Raw genomic sequence first — 27,000 nt, forward strand, 5'->3', positions numbered from 1 at the left:
TATTTAGTGGTTTGGATGATAAAAAGAAACAAAAGGTACAAGAGAGCTAATTTAAACTTTAAGCTTTAATCTTAGCATACAAGCAATATAAAACTTTTACATTTTTTATTCGACTGTGGGGTAGTATTGCAAAAAATAAAATGACAATATCTGGGTAATAGAACCATGATTACATTTTTATAACCTATTTTGAGACTGCTAAATTAAAATAAAATGTGCTACTGTATCCTAGGCATTTGGGCATTCTTCACTTAAATTAAGTGGTAAACTTTCAATTTCAAAAGCATTGCATGGGAAACGAAGATTCAAAAACAAATTCCAGACAATTAATTCCACATTTTAAATACTTCCAACATAAAAAAGTAAACTAACTTAAAAACCGTTCAACTAAAAATGTGTGCATAGGACACAAATGCTCCCTCCCATGGGCCACGTTTGTTTGTCACAACTGCAATATCAATTATTTTGTCCATTTTTCATGAATGCGCATCAACATAATGAGTTCCACATATCATAAACACCATATACCTTCCTGAAAGTTATGAGCGACTTTAGTGGCACAATCCAAAAATAATATTTGTTGCCGTAACCCTAGATACACTTTGTGTACCGGCAAACAAAACTCCAAATGCACAACTTTATAAACCTATTTACATTCCCCATGGTGTCATGACTCTAGGTGAATCCGTTTTTGAGTTTTCAGCAACACAATTTCAGAAATGACATTATTTGCTAATTCAAGGGCAACACCTCTGATTGTACAAAATGCAGCTAGAAACTAAAAACCCAGGTACCCAACTTCATCACCCCAACAGCATTCCCCCAAACTGTCATGACTCTTGGTCATACACCGTTGTTTTGAAGTTTTGACCGACAAAAATCCAGAAATGCTATTTTTGCTCAATCAAGGGCCATACACCTGGTTTTATTAAGTGCAGCAAAAAGAACCTAATTGCAAAATTGCAACTCACAATTAGCATTGCTCTAAGGTTTCAAGAATTTAGATGTGACAGTTTTGGATTTTTAGCCAACTCGAGTTCAGAAATGTATAGTTTTCAAAGGGGCTTTAACTCTGTTTTGATTGAGTGCAGCCGCAAGGAAAACCCTAGGTGCATATTCATCCCTTTGACTTTCCACTACATTTTTATAACTCTTGGGGTTCTGATTGACAACAATCTAGGAATGTACATGTTTGATAGTTTAAGGGCTATAACTCTTGTTGTACTAAAAGCAGCAGAAAACAAACCCCAGTTGCAAACCTTTATCACATGAATGACATTCCACCAATGTTTGTTGACTCTAGGTAAAATAACCTTTGAGTTTTAAGCAACACAGTTTTGTACAGATCCACAGACTGCTGCACATACACATACACAGAAGGACAGGGTCAAAATACATTATAATTGAAAATGATTAGATATTTTTTATGTATTATGTTAACTAACTTACACTACACACAACACATCATATTGTATCATTTTGTTATTTTTAACTGCTCATTTGGCATGTACAAGGGTTTTGATCTGACAATAAACATGAAACTACAGTGTGATGTTCCCTCCTACCATTTTTCAATTAAGATACCCATGACAAAGCAAGCGTTTTCTCACTTTGAATAAATATTACACGAAATAAATGTACTTACATCATCCAAGTTATTCAAGATTTATTTCACACTTTCTCTTGATGATTTAAGCGCAGCGCTGACTGCAGGTTTTTGCAAGTTATTACATATAACAAGGTCAGAACAGGAATTGGTTCCTTATCGTAGGGCACTTTCTCTTTATCTGCAGAGAAAACATACTGGGGCAATTTTCACTGTAACACCTGCATTTTTTTTTATTTATATTCTTACTTAACTCTGCACCTATATCATATGAGCCGCATCATGCGATTTTGGGCCTTCGGACATAATGATTACAAATGAAATAATCATTAGTAAAAACTGCCAAAAATAATATTTTTTTCTATGTAAATCAGTTTCTTCCAAACTTCTTTCTTTTTAAGATTTGTCATTGGTGCATCATTTTCTCGATAATTTATGACCATTGGTTTACTCATGTTTCCATAGCAACCATGGATTTCGTCCCGACATATTTTGACCGGAATAATAGTCTGTGTTTAAAATGGCCAAATGTATTAAAAATATAAAAAATGATTAATTATTTTTATCTTAATTAATGGTCTTTGAAGAATCTGTGATAAGAAAACAATCTAAATTATAAGCTAGTTGTAATATTGATACATTAAGTTTGCACTTCATTTGAATAATGTGCTTTCGTAATGACGTCATTTGCATGACGTCAAATTTAGTATTCAAAATGTGCAATACATGGTCTTACTTGTAAGCACGTATCTAACGCAATTTAAGTGATATCATCATGAAATTTTCAGAATATATTCCTGAAATATCATTTCATTCAAATACCTTAAAACATTGTAATAGCAAATATATGTCCGAAGGCCTAAAATCGCGCGACGCTGCTCATATCATTTTAATATTGGATTTAGGAAATGTCTTAGTTTTAAAGGGTTTTTAAAGATTTGGGCATTTTTTTTTTAATTTAATGAAATTTCATGTTGAACTCATTTGACTTTGATGATCAAAACAAAAAAAAGCCATATGAGTTGTGTACAGATTAAAAATTATTAATCATAAATGTGTTTTTAATTAATAGACACGTGACCACAAATTCCCAAGTTAAAAATGCCAAAACAGTGCTAAAAATTGGTATATCTGTATACAATCACTTGCTTTTTTGTTCTAATCGTAGAAGTCAAATGAGTTAGACATGATAATGCATTAAAATTATATTTTTGGGGCATCAAAACTCGTAAATTAAATCTTCTCAACAGATGCTTGATTCATAGAAAATTTAATAAACCAAGATTTTGATTATAACATACCTGCATAGTAAGTGGTCGTTTTAAGTGCTCAGCAAAGAATGCCCTATATGACAAAGAAAGTTTTGTTACAAACCGCATGGACTTAAGGCTGCGGAATAGCGCCACCCAATTCCTCAATTCTTTTTACGAACGGACCAGCGCCTCAATATGGTTTCTGCCAGGGTTGTGATAGCAGTTTGTAACACGCCTTATTCCTTATTCCAGACAGTAAATGAACTTCCAACCGTAATCAGATCAAATATTTCATATTTACATTCATAACTTAAGGTTTCATAAATGGCATGAATTTTCGGCAAAAAATGAAAAAAAAGTCAAATCGTATCTGTGAGAATGCAGCTTTAAACATTCTAAGTTATTTAAAGGCATTCGCAGTCAAAAATGCCTGGCTTGTTGGGCTCATTCACATCTTGACTTCACTGAACCAGTACATTCATCAGATTAACTGATACAAACCAGGTACATTTATATTGGTAGACTAGCGTTTTACCATCTGTGCTGGGCCGGCACTGAACTGTTTAATTTCTCAATTTGAATTAGAATTCAAAATACATTTACCTTTGTTATTGTCGTTTATAAGAGCATGGCCTGTAATTTCTGTTAAAAAGATTGATAATTTTCAACACCTGGATGATCATCGGTTCTAAAGTAATCCCGTGAAAAAAGGTGCTACTGGTATGGTGCTTGAACCCACGACCATAGGAACACTTGCATGGTCATCAATGAAACTGAGCCAACTGGATAATTGAATTTTATACAGTTCCCCGCGTGGGCAATTAAATGTACCTTATGTAACCTATTATCTTTCAAAAGGCATGTTCTGTGTGATACAGCTTAACACAGGGTGTTGGCAGCTCTTAACTGGGTTTAAATACTGTACATTTAAACTTTGTACGATGCACCTTGTGAATTGTATGGTGCAAGTTTCGCACCAGTCAATTGTAACCATGGCGCCCCAGGGTCCTGAGAAAAGCGGGGACTTTGACTGTCGTTCTAGCCAATCCCGAGCACAATCCTCACAAACTGCTAGTAAAATCGCTGCCAAATGCCCCGCACCCCCGGGATATCCTAGTTAAGGCCCATTCCCCGCTTTTTTCGGTGCAAAAACAAAACCACCGCATTCACTCAGCACTGTGGGGCCACCAAGAAGGTAAAAATCACGGCCCATTTCCCCCGCTATCGACCGGGGGTGGGGGTGGTTACAATTGACTGGTGTATTATAAAGACAATAAATCAAACATTTGAAGCACAGCTGTTCTTTTTTTTTGATGGGTTGGATGCTTCATGTTTAACGACTATTAAAATTGTTTAGTGCATCGCACAATAATCAACTCTGACATGGAAGAAGTAACCTGTAGATGTAGTTGTTATTTTTATCTTCGTGTCCGAATTCGATCGCTTCCTGGCAACTAATTTTTGGATTGTTTTCATCAAGATTTATCATCTCTTTACGCATACATTAAAAAACTACACCCTATAGTATAGAATGACGTCATCATATTGACACGCTGTGATAGTTTTAATCCGAATAATTATCTCAAACAAATACTTCCAGTTTCGACATACTAATTGCTACACCACTTATAAATGATAGCTTGAATTAGTTCGATTACCGCTGAACAAATTTAATTTTTAATCATAAAAGCTATTTGACAAAATATTACATGTCACGGACTATTTAACCGCATTATAAACCGCGTATGAATTATTTATCAATAGCTTTCATTCATTTTTTTTTTACTAGGTGGGTCTTGAAGACCGCGATATGTGTATTACGTCACACGGGTTACAAACATATGGCGTAGCTAACTATTGGTTGTAGAGTAAAATGTCTTCGTATGTAAATGTGTGACCTTTTATTAAAACTTTATAAAATCAAGTTATAAAATTCAGCAGATGCAAAATAATCGCTTCCATTAAAATTGTAGCGTAGGCGACATTAATATTTTCACCGCGCATTTTTGTTAGAAGTCGAGTTTCATGCATTTAGCATATATTCCCGAGGTTTTCTCCTGTTAAAATCTAACTTTGAACAGCATGTTCTCAGGTAAAAAATAGGTATAAAAGTGCGTGCATTTCTAGAGCAGGAAACTTTATTAATTTTAGTTAGATGTGGTAGTTGGCCGTGTTCGGCTTTCGAAACCTGATTATGACAGTCATTTTCATTATTTTTTAAAAAAATCAGATGGATCGTCACACCTTGTCTGGGATCTAAAACAATTTGATACAAGAAGCGTCTGTTGTGGGAGCGGGGGGTCGGAAGGGGTGCTAGAATGTTTTAAGTATTTTGGGGAGAGGCGACGGGTGACACCTCACTCCCGGCTAAATTAGTGTTCAACACTATATATTTGAATAATACAAGCCCGATTCCGTCTTAAGCTAAATACGGAAACATTTTTATGACAACGGCGGACGTAATTTAAGTGTCAGATTCGTGACGGTGAGTTGTCTCGAGCATAACACAATATATGGGATCCAAAATTACCGGTTACCTGTTTCGCTACGTCTTTTCCCGAAAGCAAATCCAGCCGTTTGCAGTGATTCATTTTTGAAGCAGGCCCGTTTGTGGGAAAATGTCTAAAAGGAGACAAATCATGCCCGTTTTTTATCACGACCGTATGTGAGACCCTGTTCGTTTGTGAGTCAATCAGATATGCTGCCATTCATGTTTTCAAGCTCGTGAAACACGATAAAAGTCCCAAAACATATTCAGCCTTAAAACCTGTTTATAAAACTGTTTTTGTTCTAACAGAACGCATTTTGTTGATTATTATATTTGATAAGGTTCATAACTCTTGAGGCTTTCTTCATGCTTATCTTCGAACTTGCCTGTTTACTTAATGTAAATGCCGCTTTTCGAAAGCATGTATATAGTTAACCGTGAGCAGAATACAACATAGTAGGAACAAATAATACATTGCAATGTGTCATTTCTTATTACTCATATATAGTTAATGAATTGTTCTGTCATTAGTTATTAAAGTAATCGATGTCTTATTTTTCCATTTGGATTTTTGTTTTGTTTTAATAGCAGAACAGGAGCCGTATTCAATAAGCATCTTATATTTTCAACTTAGTGAGAATTTCGTAATTTTTTACATCGATTATTTCAAAACCCCGCTACTTTTCATCATATTTATTCAGTTGCATACATTGAATAGACCATTTTCTTGCTTATTTTCATACTTCTGGTGTAAAAAACATTGTTTGTTTCCCTAAAATTCAAATTAGAAACAACAACATTTTTTCTTTATGATAAAAATTGTCACTAAGATGTCAGGCATCTTGTCAAACAAATACATACAAATAAACAAAATGTCCATGCATCAAAAAACAATTTCAAGCTGTGTATCTAGCCAATTAGATTTGTTTAGAAAAAAACGGACCGTTAATGCTTAAGCAATGATTATACGATCTAGATTTAAACAATATCATTGATTTAAAATAAAACTTATACCATCAAATCTTAAACAAAATCATTGATTTATTAGTTACGATCTAGACTTAAACAATACCATTGATTTACAATAAAAGTTATACGATCAAGACTTAAATAATATCATTGATTTACAATAAAACATATACGATCAAAACTTAAACAATATCATTGATTTAAAATAAAACTTATACGATCAAGACTTAAACAATCTCATTGATTTACAATAAAAGTTATACGATCAAAACTTAAACAATATCATTGATTTAAAATAAAACCTATACGATCTAGACTTAAACAATATCATTGATTTAAAATAAAACTTATACGATCTAGACTTAAACAATATCATTGATTTACAATAAAAGTTATACGATCAAAACTTAAACAATATCATTGATTTAAAATAAAACTTATACGATCTAGACTTAAACAATATCATTGATTTACAATAAAACTTATACGATCTAGACTTAAACAATATCATTGATTTAAAATAAAACTTATACGATCTAGACTTAAACAATCTCATTGATTTATAATAAAAGTTATACGATCAAGACTTAAACAATATCATTGATTTACAATAAAACTTTTACGATCAAAACTTAAACAATATCATTGATTTAAAATAAAACTTATACGATCTAGACTTAAACAATATCATTGATTTACAATAAAAGTTATACGATCTAGACTTAAACAATATCATTGATTTAAAATAAAACTTATACCATCAAATCTTAAACAAAATCATTGATTTATTAGTTTCTTCAAACTTTTGCCTGTTCCAAGAATTTACATTTATTTAGTTGGTTTGTTATTACTACTTATGAGTTTAATAAATTTAAACATTTACATTAATACATTTTATAAACTTTGATTGATGGTCATTGAAACAAGAACAGCTTAACATAAAATTATAATCATTCTTAATTTCTTGAATATGGCATAATATACATAGTCTTTTATTTCTTGGCAGTTTATTTTCTCTGAAGCCACTCTACTGAACAGACAAACAATCGAATGAAGCCACACTATATTTGTTTGTCCAAATGAATTTGTAGTATGAACATGTATACTTATAATTGAAAAAGATTAGATTATGCAAGAATGTTCCATCATTTACAAACCATATCTAATGCTTTATCAACAAATCAATTATTGGTATCTGTTGTCAAAACAATTAAGCTAAACATAAAATGGCTAATGGCCTTAATTGCACTTTATCGAGCGACCAGGAAGTATCTGGGAAACAGCTTAGTTAGAGTCATAAACAGTATTTAAATGTTTCCGCTCATCATTGAAAATTACTCATTAATTTAACACGGTGAAAGTGGCTGCTTTATATCAATACATCAGAGAAGTTTATTTGGCAACAACTTGTGAAAAGTGGTTAATTGTAAAGAAGCGTTGAACATACGCAGTTGCAAATCATTCTATGGACCTTGGGGTAAAACAGCGTGTGAATTGTGGCTTAAACATACATGATGAAGTCATTTAGTGCATTTGAACATGTATATTAGCAAAATCACCGGCAATTTTTTTCTATTAACTTCGGAGTATATTGTCAGAGAAGGTGAGTGTTATAACGCAAATATTTCGACTTCTTTTTTATGTTTTCATTGTTTCTAGCTATATATTTAATTTGTAATATATTCAGTTTATTTAATGTGTTTGAGTAAATACAAGACCGAGTATCGTGTGGAATGTTACATATATAGAACTAATTTATTCATATGGGATTTTGAAGCTGTATAAGTCACTGGTTTTGTCTTAGCTCTTTTTAGAGATTTGAAACATCTAACATCAGCAGAATTTACAAATTTAACCAATACTTCGTAGATTGTTTGCTTAAACTTCAACTATTGCGAATAACATTTTTATCAGTGAACTCGAATAAATGGAAGGCCGGTAAACAGATCTCAAGGTAACATTCCATTATAATCATGAAACTAGTCAGTTTGCTTTGATTAGGTCGAGCACAATAAAGAATATTCCTCAATAACGATCACTATGTATTGGTATAAAAATGGATTGAGGTTATACAGACTAAATAAAGTGGAACAAATAACAAAACCTGAAAACAATAATGGAATGCTATCCATGCGTGCGTTGAATATCTACTCTTTTAAGTATTTGTATTGATCTGAATGACACATATAGCTCAACTAATGAAACTTAAATACTTGCATTATTGCGTGTATCAGGAAAGGGAATATTCTGTGATGTTTTCTTTTATCTGGTATGTACTTAGTAACTTCATTTAATAGTATTCATGTACGTCTAACATTGGTGTATTGTTATTATGTCTGACCTTAATTTTCTATTATACGATTTTATGTAATAATTAGATGAAATGAATTAAAATCTTCATGATTAAGAATGGGCGGAGTGAGCGTGCTTCATTTAATAGTATATGTCTAACATTGATGTATTGATACTATTTCTGACCGTTATTTTCTATGTTACGACTTGATGTAATCGTTAGATGACATTAATTAAAATCTTCATACTTAAAAAGGGGCGGTGTGAGCGTACTTCATTTAAGAGTATATGTCTAACATCGGTGTATTGATACTTTTTTCTGCCCTTAATCTTCAATGATAAGATTTTATTTAATAGTTAGATGACATGAACTTAAATCTTAATGATGAAGAATAGGCAGGGTGAGCGTTCTTCATTATATAGTTAATGTCCAACATTAGTGTATTGATCAAAGGTGCTCGTCACATTGCCTGGATACAGTTTTTTATAAAAAAAAATAAAAAAAAAATATTTTAATTATTATTTATTTTGGTCAAAATAGTGAATATATGTCATTTAAAAAAATATTCCACAATTTTTCATGAAAGAAAATTAGTTTTATATATAAATAAATATAAGGTTAACATGTGCAAAAAATCATCAATTCCAAACGGACCTAATCAATAGAGCATAGTTCCTAAAATAACTGAGATAATGTAATAATTTTTACTGTTCTGATAAGGTAAGATTCCCATCTACAAGAAAAATATAACTTTTATGCTAGTAAGATTGACCTTTACGGCATATTCCAACAAAATGCACCGACCAGAAACTGAAATTCGCCATTACGAAAGAACCGGGAGGTTGAAAAACAACGGATTTTTTCCCCCTAAAATACGTTAAGAAAGACTGACATGCAAACTTTGCGCATGCATTACAAAGAGAAGCTTAAACTATCGTTCCTACCGTTAAAAACTCGTTGAATAAGACGTGTATTTATCCAAATCGAACGTTTTTTGTTGCAGTATTTCTACTTTCACTTTGGACCACATTTGAATGTTTTTCCAATTACGTCATTAAAACAAGGAAAGTCGATGGTAGCCGTCCAATGAAAACGCTTCGTGTATTTAAGTCATAGCCGAGTGCGCGGTCAAGGTCAAAATTGCAAGAAGGTGATTCGAAGTGAAAGTAGAAATACTTCAAGTGTTTGTTTGGAGTGTTTGTAGAGCCATATGACGCGGGATTTTGTCTTGTATACCGTAAAGTTGTCATTGCAAATCATGTAGTAGTTAAGGAAAAGGTCAAGTAGAGAAAGAGATATATTGCTGTGTAACAGCAGGTTCGATACGGTCGTTGTCCACACTAGAATGGCTAGTTCTTGGACTATGGGTAACAACTTCAGGTTCTCCACATTGCATACGCTTACTGCATTGGTCATTACGTTTTATGCTGGTCAGTTTTGTTGGCTATTTCCATAATACCCAGTAGTTTTTAAGTTAAAGGCATTTTCCTTGATGTTAGCTTACCCCTAGGTCGACAGATTTACATTTAACGCAAGTTGTTTACTATATATACTCTGTCCCTTCAACCTCATGTTGAGTGCCATGTCTTGCCCTGGTTTAATTGCGATACACTTGTACTGCAAAGCTTTGGTGTTACAGACTTCACTTGGATCCCAACTCCCAACTCGAGTCCCAACTCCTCCACTTTCAGGATCCCAAAACCATCTGTCACAACAACGCGCGATCCGAATGCTTGTGTAACAAGCTCTGTATCCTGATGAAAAAGGTAAAATATCAATTGCTGGGAATACATGAACTCAATATATATGCAAAAAGCATATACAATCCGACATGTACAGAATCTTTGACAACTAAGCTTTGGTATTTAATTTCCTGGAGAACTATCCCATATCAATATTCATGGTTCTTTCCTGCTGTTTATAAATGCAAACAAATGTCCATTTTCAAGTACCTTTGCTTATCTATTTACTAGCTTACCAAACACAGATCTGTAAGATCTTACAAATGGTATCTCCACTTAAAAAAACTGCCAAATTCAGCAATGACTGCTTATGGTTATGTACTATATATTGAAAGTATAAAACACATGTTAAAATAGCAAATAACAATCAATCCGTATGTTAACCAGTCGTTATTCACTTCAATATAAGCAAGTACTCATTTGTTTACGTTTACCCCTGGTCGCGGCCATCTTGGATTGACGCATGCGTGTTACGCGTTTCCGGTCAACTGTCAAATTTCCACAGATTGTTCACGTGTTCTCAAAACTATTACAAAGAGCTTTATTTATACATCCTCGTCGCCATTATTGTATTTACCCAACTCACGGTAACTGTAGATTGGACAGCACGGCTGTATATTAAAACGAATCCCCCAAAACACGTCTTGTCGGGTCCAGGAACAGCAGTTTAAGAGCTCCGCTCGCTGCCACGCATGCGCGAAGTTAACTAAATTCCTATACCGAAATATAACCGGCTAACTTATACTAATACTTTCACCACACCTGTTTATCGTTGATTTAATCAGTGTGTATGCTTTTCTAGACTTGACTCTGCAGATTTTGAAATGCCTCCTTTAGTGACATTGCACATACTTATGAGTAAAGCGCTGTACAGTCTAAGGAAGCATGTCTTTTCGTCTTTATTTCGTAAATCGTATGCCAAAACGTCAAATGTTTCACCTTCTTTGTCCATTTTTTCGGTGAACACACTCATTATAGACTTAAAAACCACTATTTTATCAACCCGTACAAGGCGATTGAAGAATTTAATAGGCTAGTATTTCCAAATAGGTTAAAACGAAGCACAATTTTTTTGAAACAGTCGAAAAACGAAAAACAAAATGGATTCCTTTTAAAATAATTTCCAGCATATTTCTCATATAAGGCGAGTTTCGACAGCCAATCAAAACGGAGGAGACTCATATTTGCGAGTTTTGTTGATATTGGCAGAGTTTGGACAAAATAGGCCGAATTTTGGAATATATTGTCTTCAATTGCCTGGTATTGGTATCGAGATTGTCTCCGTATCGCGTCAAATACGTAATAGTTGATTAATAATCATGTATATTGAGCTTTGTGGATAAATATACCGATCGTTGATGATCAAATGACGATTGGCTTCACGATCCAATTACCTTAATGCAAATATTGATGATATCTAAAACAACAAACAATTAAGGAATAGAAACTGTTTGCGCCACCATTTCGAACGTCTAAACTATTGTTTTTGATCTATGTTCCTTGCTATATGGGGTATAAAAATGGACTATATTTCTACGCGTTCACGATATAATTATGGCTGCATTAAAAGTACTGTACATGTATATCGAAATGGATAAGGTCAAATGGAAGCGATTGCACTTAGAAATGACTGTCACCTGCTGGTTTCATAATATAGCGGTGAGCAGACGGATAAATCATTCATAGCGCGAACTGGTGGTCTAGATTCTCTTACAGTGTTGTTATAGCCTCAATTTAAACATACATGTATCTTTCACTTATCAATAAACTATATGGTGGTTAGATTGTAGGATTTCAACTTGAAGGTTTCATTACAAATGCTGTTCCGTTGATATCCTTTTTAGATTGGTCGTATCTTGGGCCAATACTAGAAAAGAAATGTACGGTAAAGAAGATACATGTAACTTTTGGAACAAAGAATTTATGTGCAGTTTATTCTATCTGCTTATACAATCCATAAGTTGACGATATTTTTGAACAGGTTGTTTAATTATCGGTTATGATGAGGAATAATCGGAGGATAAACATATGGTAAGCAGGGATGTAGCTAGGCCTTAAAATCTTGTAGGCCCAATGGTCGTATATGAGTTTGGGGATACTGCCCCCCAACACACACACACCCCGATTTAATTTGGGAGCATTCCAGGAGAAAATCAAAAGGCACAATTACATCAATTTTATAAGCAAATAAAACACAAACTTAATTGTATATGCAATGATTACAAAAAAAAAATCAAACAAGACATCCTGCACGTAATGAAAATAATCACCAGACTTGCTTTGGTTATAATACTGTTATATAAAACTTTTGAGATGTTCAAAGTGTTTGAGTAGCTATTAGTTTTTATTGCGTTTTTGGGTTATTTAAATTTTGTCATTTTTCAAAAAAGTTGTAAGCCCTGGTCTACATGGCCTATATGTATCTACGCCACTGGTAAGTCAGTGTCATTAAAGCCTCAATTTACACTTGATTGTGGTATTATTAAGTTTTAACAATGATGATTCTATGTTACAATTAACGATATACATATATATATTCTATTGAATATGATAACCATGTAGACTTTTGTTATATTTTTTATTTTAACATTTAACAGTATTTTAACAGTATTATATATTGTTTTATATTTTACATGTTATGGTGTATAGGTACTGTGTAATTTGGCCGGTGGCCTTTGTTTACTTTAATAAAATGAGTTCAGTTAGAATGAGTAGATAGTATCACTATGTTGGATCTATCGCATGCAAATTCTTGATAAGAATTATTAGGTTAAAGCTGATCTCTCAGTTTGGCCGTTTTAACAACTATTTTGCGTAAATGTCTGGAAACCATTGAAACAAGACGGCTGACAAAAGATCAGTTCGTATTTTTTTCATATTTACGTTTGAACATTGCTATTTTATGGCTAACGTTACTAATGCCTTAAAAATATATATTTTTCGGCAATTTTCCAAACAATTCAGATCTGTTTTATTGTGAGTTATCTTATATGACTGAATTGAAGGCATTGCTTACAAAATCAGCTGATTCTGAGACAAAAACTTAAACAAAATTGTTAAGACTGTCAATCTGTGAAAGTGCAACTTTAAGTAGAATCATGTAATGTTTTGAAGGAAATATTACCTGTAATTTCATCCTATTTCAGGGAGCTTATTCTCCAGAAGGAATATATTTTCAGTGGTAAGTTCATTATATATTGGAACAGTCGAGCAACTGCTCATGAAAGCTATACGTCAAGATATGTGGAGTGGTTTGTACATTAAAATTTATCAAGCTATTTTGGCATATTTGCCAAATTTTCATACACATCACGAGACAAGTTCATATTGAACAGACTGTTGAATTATCAGTGTTGATAAGGAATATTAAGAGGGATATACGCCGAGTGGTTTGTACATTATAAGTCATATAGATAATTTCATACAAGCATATTTGCCAACCATAAAAGCCACAAGTCAACATATTTTTACAATTATCAGTGTAGGAACTAAGATGTATAAGATATTGGCTTTAATAATATAATTGTTTACTTTAAATTGTAACAATTTTGGTAACGCAAACTTTTTTGAAAATGTAAAGTTTCGACGACAAAATGACGTCTATTTTTGAAAATTTTATTACAAACCGACGTTTTTGTGTATCTAACATAAAAAAGCGTATTATCTACATATAATTGGAATTTCAAGACGAATAGATATTAAACAATATGACATTTATTTTCACTAAACATATTCAAATTGGTTTTATCTTCAGGAGCGTTAGTGCGGTGTATACTTAAAGAGCCACGGGAGGAAACTGAAGATGTATACAACTTTACCAAAATCATGGCGGGACGAATTCGACGTCAACGCCACGTTGACGGAACTCAACGACGCTTTGGTCACGCTACACCTTCCGGCCATTGTCATCTGCGCTACGCTTGCAGTGATCGGGATCATCGGAAACTTGATCGTGTTAAGCGTCTACATACCCCACCCAAGCTCATTTTCACGTGTGTTTATTCTGTGGCTTGCTGTAGTAGACTTTATAGCGTGCAGCGTCGGAACGCCTCTTCTGGTGTTTAGCATGATCCATCCGTACCAGTTTCCGTCCGAGAACGTATGCAAAACGTTACGTTTTGTCCACGTTTTTCTTGTTGGGACGTCAGTGTTTATATTTGTTAGTATTGCCATTGAAAGGCACCGGGCTATATGCATTTTTGAGTTGGTTGAAATGAAAACAAGGCGAATGCATTTCATGTGTATTGTGTCTTGTATTATGGGAGTAGTAGTGGCCGTCCCAGCTATATTTATTTACGGAGTAAGGACAGTCAAAACTGGAGTTCACAATATCACAGGGACTGAATGCTTTGTTGAAGACCACTTTATACAGACTGATTCAATATGGCCCAAAATATACTTCCCATTTCAATCCATAGTCGTGAGTATATCATTTGCTACATTGCTTGTGTTGTACATTCGGATTGGACGACAGTTAAAGTGGCATTTGAAATTCACGAGACGTTACTCCACAAGCTCGATCTTAGACAAGTCAACCAAATCAAGCCAGTCACTGTGTACACAAAAAGATGCGACAAGCACACATAAAAACACAGCTGGAAGTGTCTTAATGAAGACCACGGCGTCAGAACAAACTGAGGGAACGTACAGACTACACACGCCCGTTGGGAAGGCAGCGTCCAACGCCGCTAGCCGCGTAAATAGAGCCGCCCATGAGATGACCAGCATGTTTTGTTGGTTGACGGCCGTTTTTGTGCTCTCATTCATTCCTCATCTTGCTTTTATAATCTACTCTACCTTTCGACCTGATTTTGCGCAGGATATGACATCATTACAGGTTGTGACGTATAACATTTTTCTGAGATCGTTTGTGATAAATAACATGGCGAATCCTCTGGTATATTTCGCATGTGTAAGTGACTTCCGAAGAGACTTTAGGAATTTAATCTGCAAACTTTTCTGTTGCTGCAGGTGTTCATGGACGAAGTAAAGGGAAACCTGTCAAATACGATTGGGCTTTTTTTTAAACCTTAATTAGCTTATTTTTAGATAGTGAAAAAGTTATTCTATGTCGTTTTTATACTAGAAGGCTATATAGTTGAGGATCACGTCGTTGCTACGCTTTAATGTCAACTCATATATGAATTGTGGCGTGTCAGGTCTATGACTTTGTTGTCCGTTAGGGAACAAAAAATAGCTGAACATGAATTGTGTCTACATCTTAGGCTCATGCACTAAACTTCAGCTTCTACTAAACCTAAATGCCCTGAAATGGTTTAAACTCAAAGGTATAGGGCATGAACTGAAATATATTCACATGCCCAGAATAAGCATTCTTACCTTCAAATTAGATTCTAAATTTCATCGTAAATAAAACCAGCAATGTGAGTAGGTTCCATGTGCTATACTCAGGTTGACAGCTGAAGAGCCAGTGTCAGAGATGTAGGTCAATCCTCATTATTATGTGTGTTCATATTATTAAAAATTAAATACACTTGGAATCGAAAATGGTTCTTTAATATTAAACATATGACGAAATGAATTGAATGGAGTTGTTAGGAATTGCATTGAATGTACTATTCTCGATGTAATGTATAGAAAAGTGGATAGCTCATTCCATTTTTGGTCACACATGTAGGAAGCGTTAGCTGTCTTTTTTAATTGAGAACATTTTAATACATTTGTCGTTTCCCATCTTCATCAAAAACAAGTACATTCAAATATATCTTTGAACGATGGGCCAAAAAGACAATATTTGACAATATCTTTAGAAAATACGTGTACAATCTGTAAGGCAGTTTCTTATTAAAATACGTGTACAATATGTTAGACAATAATATCTTACGAAAATAGGTGCACGCTCTGTAAGGCAATCAATGTGTTAGGCAATGTCTTACGAAAATACGTGTATAATATGTTAGGCAATGTTTTACAAAAATACGTGTTCAATATGTTAGATAATCTTACGAAAATACGTGTACAATCTTTTAGGCAATGTCTTACGATGATACGTTTACAACCTGTAAGACAATCTCTTATGAAAGTACGTGTACAATCTGTTACGCAATCTCGTATGAAAATACGCGTACAATCTGTTTGACAATCTTTTACAAAAATACGTGTTCAATCTGTTACGCAATCTCTTTTGAAAATACTTGTACAATCTGTAAGCAATCTCTTACGAAAATACGTGTACAATCTGTTAGGCAATCTCTTACGAAAATACTTGTACAATCTGTAAGCAATCTCTTACGAAAACACATGTACAATATGTTAGGCAATCTTTTGTGGAAATACGTGTACAATCTGTTAGACAATTGCTTTATGAAAATACGTGTATAATCGGTTTTGACAATCTCTTGTGATAATAGGTGTACAATCTGTTAGGCAATCTGTTATCAAAATACATGTATAGTCTGTTTGACAGTATGAATGTTTGGTAATCTCTTATACAAAATAAATGAGTGAACTGCTTGACAATCTTTTATTTAAGTGCGATCCCACACTTGTCATTTTTTGAAGTAGTTCACATTAATTTCGAATTGATGGAACTTAATTTGTCATACAGTACGCTCATGCATATAAGGTCTCAAACTGTGCATTACGGGACCCAAATGATTGTGGGACAAGTATGCATTGTGTGACAAATTTACTGGGCAAAGGTGCATTTTAGGGTATGCATTGTGTGACAAATGAAAGAAATGTCCGCTGTGATCAAATGTCCATTATGGAACAAATGTGCACTGTGGAACAAATGCATATTGTACACTCCTGCGCACAGGGTACAGGATGTAGAAAAATCGTCTCTCTTTGTGTTTTTCAAATAATAATACACATGTTACTATAAATAGTAACATTTTACTATAGAAATTCGTTCTCGCAATAATGATTATCGTCTCCGCCCGTGAGATTATCACGGCACGTCAGGGCGAGTATGGCATAATTGCATGACGAAGACAAAAACGTGCACACTGAAGTCATTTTCACGAACATAAAAATGGCCGCAGTATACTTGGTAGGCAAACATTTAAACATTAAAAGCTTTAAACGGATTAAAATGAAAATATCGGTGCAATTATAGTGAAATTAGTTTTACCAATAATGACAACTTCCGTGTTTCAGTAACGAGTCCTACCCGAAACCGTACTGGATGTTTACATTCGGTAAAGGTCATAAAGCAGTGAGAGGAAATGTTTTGTTGAAACGTTTTGTTTTACTTTATTCGCTGAGAAATGTTCATTATTCCAGCGAAATGGCTAGGGTCATTCAAGCCGAGATTCTTATGAAACTGCTCCTAGGCTTGATGGACCCTAGCTTTGCTCACCTATTGACATGAACATCACATTTGATGTTGAAAAATAAACAGCCGTTGTAAAACAGGAAATATTTGAAGAATGGAAAAATTGCAGGCTTATTCTGAAAACAGGTACGAAAAGGTTTGCTATTTTGATTTCCAGTCACTCGTTATTTTTGCAGCTAAAGCCATTCAAAACCATTTTCTTATATCTCAGTTTAAAGACTTTCAGTAAACATGCTAATTATAGGACATATCTTTCATTATTCCACAAAATCATGCTTTTAAATCCATTTGAAGTCATTGAAAAATAACAAAACATATGTATTAGCCCTCAGGCAATTATTCCTTTTCACTTGGGCAATTATCAACCAAAAGCCATGGTTAACCATGTATTATTCTATAATTAATCGCCCTGAGCCAAAGTGTGACCACAGAGCGCAAAAGTGTTTAAGGAAAAGGTGCTCTCTTGGACAAATGTTAACTGGTGGATAATTGTGCACCGTTGGATAAATTCGCACCGTTGGATAAATGTGCAACGTTGAATTAATATGCACTGTTGGGTTAATGTGCACCGTTGGATAAATGTGCACCGTTAGGTAAATGTGCAACGTTGAATAAATGTGCACTGTTGGGTAAATGTGCACCGTTGGGAAAATGTGACAAATGTGCACTGTTGGATAAATGTGCACCGTTGGATTATTGTGCACCGTTGGATAAATGTGCACAGTTGGGCAAATGTGCACCGTTGGGTAAATGTGACAAATGTGCACTGTAGGATAAATGTGACAAATGTGCACTGTAGGATAAATGTGTCAAATGTGCGCTGTTGGATAAATGTGACAAATGTGCAACATTGGATAAATGTGACAAATGTGCGCTGTTGGATAAATGTGACAAATGTGCACTGTCTGATGAAGGTGACAATTGAGCACTGTTGGATAAATGTGACAAATGTGCACTGTTGGATAAATGTGACAGACATGCAACGTTGGATAAATATGACAATTTTGCACTGTTAGATAAATGTGCACTGTCTGATGAATATGACAAATATGCGCTATTGGATAAATGTGACAAATGTGCAACGTTTGATAAATGAGACAAATGTGCACTGTCTTATAAATGTGACAAATGGGCATTGTTGGATTAATGTGACAAATTTGCAACGTTGCATAAATGTGACAAATGTGCACTGTCTGATGAATGTGACAAATGTGTAACGTTGGATTAATGTGCATCGTTGGGCAAATATGCACTGCTGGATGCATGTGACAAAAGTGCATTGGTGGATAAATGTGACAAATGTACACTATTGGATAAATGTGACAAATGCGCACCAATGGATAAATTTGCACTTTTTGATAAATGTGACCATTGTGAATTGTAGGACAAATGTTCACTGTTGGATAAATATGCACCGTTGGATGTGACATATGTGCATTGTAGGACATAAAAAGTTTATGTATTGTATTTAAAAAAAGATCAGTTGAGAAAGCTCGTCATAGTGTTTGTGAGTTATGACATGTGTATCCTTTATTTAGCTATAAATGCTTTTATCATGTATTTCAAACACAATCAATTAACATATGTTTTCAAATGATGTAAAAGAGGAATTGACTACCACCAATCATCCCTTAATCCAGTTTCTTAATAAGATATTCGTTTAAGTTTGTTATTATAAACAATTTAGTCAGCAGACCAGGCTCAGCCCGTCGCCGATGCCGATTTAATGGTTAAGAAGTCCAGAATTTAAAGCTTACTTTCTTAGTGTGAATGGCGAAATGCATCAATTGTAAAGTACGAAAATACGCCAGCCAGTAACAAAACAATCTTGAGTGCTCAATCTTATGAAATGAGATCGCCGGATGTTCATATTCATATTCATATTCATTCATTCAGAAAAGCTCAGACAAACAAATATCTATTAAACAATTTACAACCTGCAATTTTCCTTCAAGAGACGGAAACAAACCCCAAACGTCCATTAAGAGACAAAAACAACCTCCGAATGTCCATTTAGAGACGGAACGGCCTCCAAACTTCCGTTAAGAGCCGAAAACAACCTCCAAACTTTCAATAAGAGCCGAAAACAACCTCCAAACTTCCATTAAGAGCCAAAATTAACCTCCAAACTTCCATTTAGAGCCGAAAACAACCTCCAAACTTCCATTAAGAGCCAAACAAAACCTCCAAACTTCCTTTAAGAGACGAAAACAACATATAAACTTCTATTTATAGACGAAAACAATCTCCAATTTTCCATTTAAAGTTGAAAACAACTTCCAAATTTCCACAATCAAACATAATCAACCTTCCAACTTCCATTGTGAGACAAATACAACCTCAAAACGTCCATATAGTGACGGAAATAACCGACAAACTTCCATTTAGAGTAGAAAATAATCTCCATACTTCGTTTCAGAAACAAAAACAATCTCCAAAGTTCCATTTATAGACGAAAACAACATCCAAACTTTTTTAAAGACGAAAACAACCTCAAAATTTTCATTTCGAGACGAAACAACCTCCAAACTTCCATTTAGAGACGAAACGACCTCTAAACTTCCATTTAGAGACGAATATAACCTCCAAACGTCCATTTAGAGACGATAACAACCTCCAAACGTGCATTTAGGAAGACAACAACCCCCAAACGTCCATTTAGAGACTAAACAACCTCCACACTTCGATTAAGAGCCGAAAACAACTTCCAAACTTCCATGAAGAGCCGAAAACAACCTCCAAACTTTTATCTATAGACGAAAACAATATCCAATCTTCCATTAAAGTCGAAAACAACCTCCAAATTTCCACTAAGAAACATAATCAACCTTCCAACTTCCATTAAGAGACAAATACAACCTCCAAACGTTCATTTAGAGACGAAAACAATCTCCAAACGTGCATTTAGAGACGAAAACAATCTCCAAACGTTCATCTAGAGACGAAAACAACCTCCAAACGTTCATTTAGAGACGAAAACAACCTCCAAACGTTCATTTAGAGACGAAAACAATCTCCAAACGTTCATTTAGAGACGAAAACAATCTCCAAACGTTCATTTAGAGACGAAAACAACCCCCAAACGTGCATTTAGAGACGAAAACAACCTCCTAACGTCCATTTAGAGACGAAAACAATCTCCAAACGGTCATTTAGAGACGAAAACAACCTCCAAACGTGCATTTAGAGACGAAAACAACCTCCAAACTTCCATTCAGAGACAAAACAACCTCCAAACGTTCATTTAGAGACGAAAACAATCTCCAAACGTTCATTTAGAGACGAAAACAATCTCCAAACGTTCATTTAGAGACGAAAACAACCTCCAAACTTCCATTCAGAGACAAAACAACCTCCAAACGTTCATTTAGAGACGAAAACAATCTCCAAACGTGCATTTAGAGACGAAAACAATCTCCAAACGTGCATTTAGAGACGAAAACAATCTCCAAACGTTCATTTAGAGACGAAAACAATCTCCAAACGTTCATTTAGAGACGAAAACAACCTCCAAACGTTCATTTAGAGACGAAAACAACCTCCAAACGTTCATTTAGAGACGAAAACAATCTCCAAACGTTCATTTAGAGACGAAAACAATCTCCAAACGTGCATTTAGAGACGAAAACAACCTCCTAACGTGCATTTAGAGACGAAAACAACCTCCTAACGTCCATTTAGAGACGAAAACAACCTCCAAACGTTCATTTAGAGACGAAAACAACCTCCAAACGTTCATTTAGAGACAATTAGAGACGAAAACAATCTCCAAACGTGCATTTAGAGACGAAACAACCTCCAAACGTTCATTTAGAGACGAAAACAACCTCCAAACGTTCATTTAGAGTAGAAAACAACCTCCAAATTTCCACTAAGAAACATTATCAACCTTCCAACTTCCATTAAGAGACAAATACAACCACAAAACTTCCATTCAGAGACAAAACAACCTCCAAACGTTCATTTAGAGACGAAAACAATCTCCAAACGTTCATTTAGAGACGAAAACAATCTCCAAACGTGCATTTAGAGACGAAAACAATCTCCAAACGTTCATTTAGAGACGAAAACAATCTCCAAACGTTCATTTAGAGACGAAAACAACCTCCAAACGTGCATTTAGAGACGAAAACAACCTCCTAACGTCCATTTAGAGACGAAAACAACCTCCAAACGTTCATTTAGAGACGAAAACAATCTCCAAACGTTCATTTAGAGACGAAAACAACCTCCAAACTTCCATTCAGAGACAAATACAACCTCCAAACGTTCATTTAGAGACGAAAACAACCTCCAAACGTTCATTTAGAGACGAAAACAACCTCCAAACGTTCATTTAGAGACGAAAACAATCTCCAAATGTTCATTTAGAGACGAAAACAATCTCCAAACGTGCATTTAGAGACGAAAACAACCTCCTAACGTCCATTTAGAGACGAAAACAACCTCCAATCTTCAATTTAGAGACGAAAACAACCTCCAAACTTCCATTTAGATTCGAATATAACCTCCAAACCCTCCATACTTTGGTTTGTTATTTTAAACCTGTATCTAAAACAGAATGATAATGATAGCTCCCGCATAATTATCTGAGCGGAGAGGACGCGTTCTGTCATTCGGGTTTTTGTTTTCAATACTTGACTTCAATATGCATCTTTTCAGCTCAGGGGAAATTTATAACTGTGTGGGAGTAGTATAATTATTATGCAATAGTGATTTAGTGGTTCCGGCCTTGTCATAAAATAAATATTAATTATAAGAACTGTACGTGATATAAGCTGTGGTTAAAATAGATTTACTCGCTAATGGTTAATCATTAATTTGATGTCATTTCCTTGTTTACTTTCCTTTTTCAATTTATTGACATGTCTGAGACGGATCTTCGCGAAATCCTACACGAGCTGCGGACGGCCAAGCGCGCCAGGTTCGAGACGGCCACGCCGGTAACAGGGACACAGTCAACGTGCACATAGGTGAACACCATGAACGCACCGCCTGCCAGCCACGTGGCTCAGCAAGCACAAAAAATGGTAAGAGCTTATCGAGAGAAAAGTTGACCATATGAAGAAAACGTTCAAAAATGCTTTCAAGTAGAAAACAATTTTGAGCTGCTAGATCGACTTTTTATTGAAATGCTGCTAATCGCAATAGGATATTAATTTGTGAATACAAACCATTCATTTAGCATTGGTTTAAAAGAATACGCATAAAAATGCGTTTAAAGTGCAAACAATATAAGGCCGCTAGGCCGCCAGGCCTCTTACCTCATGCCACTAGACAAATTAATGAATGACATTTACATCAATCATCGTATTGTAACAATGTGGGTTGTAAAATTGTATGCCTTGTTTATTCAAAAAGGCATACAATTGTGGAAACCACAATGTTACCATACGACGATTTATCCTCATTCTAGAATATCCTCCTTTATGTGTTTAATTCATTAAGGATCAGTTTACAGAGCAGATGTTATATCCATCAAAATCCAACTGCCTCCATGGTTGTTATATTCATTCTGCATAATTCCCAATATAATCCCGTAGTTACGTTAATACAAATATGAATATTAATCACAATGTATCTGGCAGCATTTTTTTAACCTACTTTGATAAAAAAAACACATTGTCTTGCTCTTAATTTCAGGCACATTGTTCTTTAGTGGAGGTAACTCTCACCGAACAAGTAAATAAAATGACAAGTGTTATCCGTACACGTTACATCTTGAATGAACTATGTTCAGAGCGCAAAGTTAGCAAAATATAAATAACGAATATTGTATCTGCATCACAAGATTCTATATAATTTGATATTATCAATTTGTACAGAGATTAAGAGTACGTCTAAAGACTTTCCAGACATACCCAGTAAATGCGAAAAATGCCATCTTGAGATAAGTTTCAAAGGTAAAGTTGTTTTCTTTGTTTATAAATCTATGCATACCACTCCAATATTGAATTTCATGCAGCAGATGTTTACTTCGATCATCATTAACTTATTCAAAGTTGCAGACTTGCACACATATACACAGGTGATGAACAGACTTTGGTCACGTGACCACAAATACAAACGCAGAGTGCATATTTTACAGGAATCGCTCCGATCCAGGTTTGTTTTTTATCGATGTTTTCGTTATACTCAAGAGTCTGTTGCAGAGACACAGCACAGAAAAGAATTCCTTATTATGTCTTTCGATAGGTATATGTACAAGAAAGTAATGACTTTTTATTCACCCGTATTGTGGCATATCATTGCCGTAAGATAATCTGCTAAAGCGAACTGTTTCGTGTTAATAACTTAATTTTCGCGATATTAAACTAGCTATATAGATAATATTAGCGAAACCTTTTCGTTAACATAAATATCTTAAAGACAGTTTTTACTGTTATTTGTTGGTTATTTATTTCTATGGTGCACCCGTCCACCTGAAATTACGCCTTTAAACGTGAAGCTAATGCTTTTTTTTCTAAAGAATTGCACTTAAGTTCTGCAGACCACGGACGCTAGCATCATTCAGACATTGATACTGACGTACAGAAAGAGACAGTTCGCACATGTGCTGGGTGAGATGGAAAGAAACAATTCTCAGAAATATCAGCTCGAAATGGCGTACGAACGATACTTGCATTGATGAGAATGCATCATAGAAACTTATAGAACATCTTACGTAACAATGCCCGTTTGAGCTTGCAATCAGAGAGGTGTACCGCATCGCATTTTATTATAAGATACGATCAATACTGATCTCGGTGAATGACAAAACACCATTTTTGATATATTAAATTAACATGCTGTTACATCAGGTCCATTTCGGTTTCAATGACAGTTATATCATTGTAGTCACATCAAGTCCATTCCAGTTGTCACGCAATGAACATTCTCATTGTCACGTCAAGTTTATTCTGGTTGTCACGTCAAGTCCATTCCAGTTGTCACGCAAGGAACATTCTCATTGTCACGTCAAGTTTATTCTGGTTGTCAAGTAAAGTCCATTCCGGTTGCCACATCAGATCCATTCCCATAGTCACCTCAAGTCATTTCGGATTTTACGTCAGGTCTATTACGGTTGTTACGTCAAGTCCTTTTCGGTTGACACCTCAAGTACTTTCTGATTGTCACGGAATGTTTTTTTTTTCTGGTTATCACTTGAGGTCAATTCCGGTTGGCACGTCAGGTTCATTCCGGTTGTAGCGTCATGTCCCTTTCGGTTGTCACGTTAAGCTTGCCATAATAGGTCCATTCCAGTTCTCACGTCAGAATAATTCAAGTTGTCACATCAGTTGCAACGTGAAATTTATTCTGGTTGTCACGTCAGGTTCCTTCCATATGTCATGTCAGATGCATTCCGATTGTCACGTCAAATCCCTTCCGGTTGTCATGTCAGGTCTAATGCGGTCGTCACGTTAAGTACATTCCAGTGGCCACGTCAGGTCCAGTCCTATATTATTATAGGTCCTTTCCGGTTGTTCCTAGCGCCTCTTTTTTCCGGCCGTGCTGCAAGAATTTGCAGCAAGTTCTTACTTCTATTCTGTTAATTACTAGACTTTCTGGTTGGAATGTTTAAAACAAAAGTGCAAATTTATGTGGTTCACCCACCTTGTTCTGACAACACCATCGGTGCTTTTATTACAACTATTTTGGACACAAAGTAAACTCATTCAAAGCATTTGAAGATTTATTCAGTAAATTTAAGAATTGGCCAGTGGTTCGTTCAAGCTGTGAGTGATAGCGAAATGTCAGTAGTTCACCAAACAAATTACTTTTATTCAATCTTAGCGAATCACTGGCTGTTTTAGTTGTTTGTTAGTTTTATCGAAGCTTTAAGGACCTAACATTATATGCAATTGCATTGTCTTAGGTCAAACCGTTCTCCAATAAGGGTGCAGACAAGGCTTGGTCAATCGACCGACCTACTGGCCGAAAAGACAATCGATTGACTGAGCACATATGATTTAAAAACATATCAATTTCATTTTTCATCTAAGCCGTCAAACACGAACTGCGTACAATATTTTCCTAAATGGCTCCTACGATACATCGAACACAAGTTATACAGCATCTTCCTGCATGGCTTTACGATACACCGAACACAAGTTATATAGCATCTTCCTGCATGGCTTCTACGATACACCGAACACAAGTTATACAGTATCTTCCTGCATGGCTTCTACGATACACCGAACACAAGTTATACAGCATCTACCTGAATGGATTCTACGATACATCAAACGTAATTTATACAGCATCTTCCTGAATGGATTCTACGATACATCGAACACTCGTTATACAGCATCTTCCTGAATGTCTCTACGATACACCGAACACAAGTTATACAGCATCTTCCTAAATGGCTTGTACGATACATCAAACACAAGTTATACAGCACCTTCCTGAATGGCTCCTACGATACACGGAGCACCAATTATACAGTATCTACCTGCATGGCTTGAACGATACATCGAACAGAAGTTATACAGCATCTTCCTGCATGGCGTGTACGATACATCGAACACTAGTTATACAGCATCTTCTTGAATGGCTTCTACGATACACCGAAAACCAGTTATACGGTATCTTCCTGCATGGCTTGTACGATACATCGAACACAAGTTATGCAGAAACTTCCTGCATGGCTTTTACGATGAATCGAGCACAAGTTATACAACATCTTCCTGAATGTATTCCAAGTTACACCGATCACAAGTTAAACAGCATTTTCTGAATGGCTTCTACGATACACCGAACACTCGTTATACAGCATCTTCCTGCATGGCTCCTACGATACACCGAACACAGGTTATACAGCATCTTCCTGAATGACTTGTACGATACATCAAACACAAGTTATTCAGCATCTTCCTGAATGGCACCTACGATACACCGAGCACCAATTATACAGTACCTACCTGCATGGCTTGAACGATACATCGAACACAAGTTATACAGCATCTTCCTGCATGGCTTCTACGAAACACCGAGCACCAGTTCTACAGTATCTTCCTGCATGGCTTCTACGATACATCGATCACAAGTTATACAGCATCTTCCTGAATGGCTTCTACGATACACCAAACACAAGTTATACGGTATCTTCCTGCATGGCTTCTACGATACATCGAACACAAGTTATATAGCATCTTCCTGCATGGTTTCTACGATACACCGAACGCAAGTTATACAGCATCTTCCTGAATGGTTTCTACGATACATCGAACACAAGTTATACAGCATCTTCCTGCATGGCTTTTACGATACATCGAGCACAAGCTATACAGAATCTTCCTGCATGGTTTCTACGATACACCGAACACAAGTTATACAGCATCTTCCTGAATGGTTTCTACGATACACC

The 27,000-nt window shown here is 35.2% G+C and overlaps 1 protein-coding gene across 4 annotated transcripts; it reads left to right on the plus strand.

Annotated features, from left to right (window-relative positions):
• Positions 1–7,684: 7,684 nt before the first annotated feature.
• LOC128205213 (annetocin receptor-like) lies at positions 7,685–16,825 on the plus strand. 4 transcript variants are annotated; one of them, XM_052906709.1, is made up of 3 exons: positions 7,685–7,919; positions 13,498–13,532; positions 14,106–16,825. In XM_052906709.1, exon 3 carries the CDS (start codon positions 14,154–14,156, stop codon positions 15,339–15,341), a length of 1,188 nt encoding a protein of 395 aa, XP_052762669.1. In that variant the 5' UTR covers positions 7,685–7,919; positions 13,498–13,532; positions 14,106–14,153; the 3' UTR covers positions 15,342–16,825. The 4 variants fall into 4 exon arrangements, with proteins under 4 accessions (XP_052762669.1, XP_052762670.1, XP_052762672.1 ...); XM_052906710.1 differs by lacking the exon at positions 7,685–7,919 and adding an exon at positions 8,255–8,585; XM_052906712.1 differs by lacking the exons at positions 7,685–7,919; positions 13,498–13,532 and adding an exon at positions 13,578–13,602.
• Positions 16,826–27,000: the final 10,175 nt, after the last annotated feature.

This window comes from Mya arenaria, chromosome 10 (assembly GCF_026914265.1).
Source record: "Mya arenaria isolate MELC-2E11 chromosome 10, ASM2691426v1".
Classification (NCBI taxonomy): Eukaryota; Metazoa; Mollusca; class Bivalvia; order Myida; family Myidae; genus Mya; species Mya arenaria.